We start from the raw sequence: 2,539 nt of genomic DNA on the forward strand, positions 1-2,539 counted from the left end.
TGTAGAGATTAAAGGGGATAATACACTTACTTGGCATTTAGCAGAGTGCCTGACATAAATACTGATTTATTGAGCAATTATTGTGTGCCAGGTTATGTGCTAAATGTTTTATTTAGCCTTGTTCTCAATATTTTTTTCTGTGAACCCCGTAACTCCTGCTTAGTACTACTCATATACTAACCTTTCAAATATTTATTGAATGAATGAGTGAGTGAATTAGTGAATGCTGACTTGTAGACCGTAAGAATCTTGCCTGCATTAGCTGGTTTGTCCCAGGTTAACACTCCTCATTCCTCTGCCATGAGTTAGTGTATAAGCCATGAGGTTCAGCATCTGTAAAAAGCAGGAGAGCATGGAAAGGGGGTAGATTTTAGACCCTGACTCTTTTACTCTAGAGAAATCACTCGTCCTTTAGTGCTTGGATTTATTTCTCAGAACTGGTAAAATGAATTAGAAAATGTTGCTGTAGGCAAAAGTGATAAAATTTACATTTAAGGTCATGGAGAACATAGAGAAAGGAACACCCCTTTGGAGGAAAGAAAAATCAATGCAACTGTTCTTGAGGGCAGTTAGCCCAAGGAAATAATTAAGGATTGTGCACAAAGGTATAGTATAAGGCATCTTATACTACATCACCATGTTAGTGATGTGTATAAATCAAAAAATGGAAAGAATCTAGATGTCTCATAAAAGGAAGTGGAATAATTAAATGGTACTTCATCCACAAAATGGCTGCATGGATATCGTGCAGCCATTTAAAAAAAAAGAAAATGTGTGGAAAATGAATTTAGCAACATGGAAAAATGTGCCCGTTCGTTAACTTATTGACTTTGTGACCTTAGGCAACTTACTTCTCTGCTTCAGTCTCATCATTAAATGGGAGTACTAATATTGCCTTCCTTATAGAATTACCATGAGGACTAAATGAATTATTACATGTAAAACTACTTGGGGGCTTCCCTGGTGGTGCAGTGGTTGAGAGTCCGCCTGCAGATGCAGGGGACACGGGTTCGTGCCCCGGTCCGGGAAGATCCCACATGCCGCGGAGCGGCTGGGACCATGAGCCATGGCCGCTGAGCCTGCGCGTCCCGAGCCTGTGCTCCGCAACGGGAGAGGCCACAACAGTGAGAGGCCTGTGTACCGCAAAAAAAAAAAAAACCTACTTGGAATTGTACCTGACCCATAGTAAACATTATGTAGACATGAGCTATAATTATTATGTGGGGGGGAAAAAAAGTTTAAAAACAACGTGTATGGTATGCTATATCTATATCTATATCTATATCTATATCTATATCTATATATATATATATTTTTTTTTTCCCCCCCCACACCTTGCAGGATCTTAGTTCCCCAACTGGGTATCAAAACTGTGTCCCGGGCGCGGGAACGCGGCGGCTCCGTGTCACCGGAGCTGGAGCGCGCAGGCCCATCCCGGCTGTCGGGGGGCGGGCGGCCCGGGCGATGGTGCCACGTGGTTCATGTATGTGCTGAGCTGGCTGTCGCTCTTCAGCCAGGTGGCCTTCATCACGCTGGCCATTGCAGCCGGACTCTATTACCTGGCAGAATTGCTAGAAGAATACACGGTGGCCACCAGCAGGATCATAGAATATAGGGTCTGGTTCTCCACAGCTGTGCTGATTGGCCTCTATGTTTTTGAGCGTTTTCCCACCTGCATGATTGGTGTAGGCCTCTTCCTGGTCTACCTGGTCTACCTTGGCCTCCTCCAGACCTTCCCTTTCATCATGCTCACCTCGCCTAACTTCATCCTGTCCTGTGGGCTACTGGTGGTGAATCATAACCTAGCGTTTCAGTTTTTTGCAGAGGAATATTATCCTTTCTCAGAGGTCCTGGCCTATTTCACTTTCTGTCTGTGGATAATCCCGTTTGCGTTCTTTGTGTCACCGTCGGCTGGGGAGAACGTCCTGCCTGCCACCATGCAGCCTGGAGATGATGTGGTCTCCAATCACTTCGCCAAAGGCAAGCGGGGCAAACGCTTAGGGATCCTGGTTGTCTTCTCCTTCATCAAAGGGGCCATTCTACCCAGTCGGCAGAAGATATACTGACCTTCTGCGGAGGGGATACCGGGGCAAGATCAGGAGAGTCAGGCCTCTGGGCCTCTGCACTAGGTGGGGGCTGGGAGCTGGAAGGCACCTTTCCCCAGCCCTGGCCCTCCTTCCCTCGACTCCCCCAGAAGCCCCCATCCCCACCGTCCTCAGGAGGCTCAGCTTGGCTCAGATCTGATGCTGCCAGAGGCTGAGACCTCAGAGGGCGCCAGGGAGGATGTGGTGCCTGCTTAGCCAGGAGACCATGGTCCACCTGGGTGTGCAAAAGCTGAGCTCCTGTGGCCCTCCCGCCCCCTCTTGTGATGGGTCAGGAGTTCTGGCTCAGGCAGGGCAGGGGCTGTGAAGCTGGAGAGCAGACAGGGATAATTGCTATGGGCAGATGGCAGTGGGGAGGGGCCGTGGCTTAGCCTTTGCAAGAGAAAGTTTTTGCTGTTGAACTGTGATTTCTGTCCAAGTGCTGATTCCCGTTTGAA

The 2,539-nt window shown here is 48.0% G+C and overlaps 1 protein-coding gene across 1 annotated transcript; it reads left to right on the plus strand.

Moving 5' to 3' along the window:
* Positions 1-1,481: 1,481 nt before the first annotated feature.
* LOC307190876 (protein TEX261-like) lies at positions 1,482-2,066 on the plus strand (the record flags this gene model as incomplete). The annotated part of the gene is made up of 1 exon (XM_079930369.1): positions 1,482-2,066. The coding sequence occupies one exon, from the start codon at positions 1,482-1,484 to the stop codon at positions 2,064-2,066; it is 585 nt and encodes a 194-aa protein (XP_079786495.1).
* Positions 2,067-2,539: the final 473 nt, after the last annotated feature.

This window comes from Stenella coeruleoalba (genome assembly GCF_951394435.1).
Source record: "Stenella coeruleoalba genome assembly, chromosome: 1".
Classification (NCBI taxonomy): domain Eukaryota; kingdom Metazoa; phylum Chordata; class Mammalia; order Artiodactyla; family Delphinidae; genus Stenella; species Stenella coeruleoalba.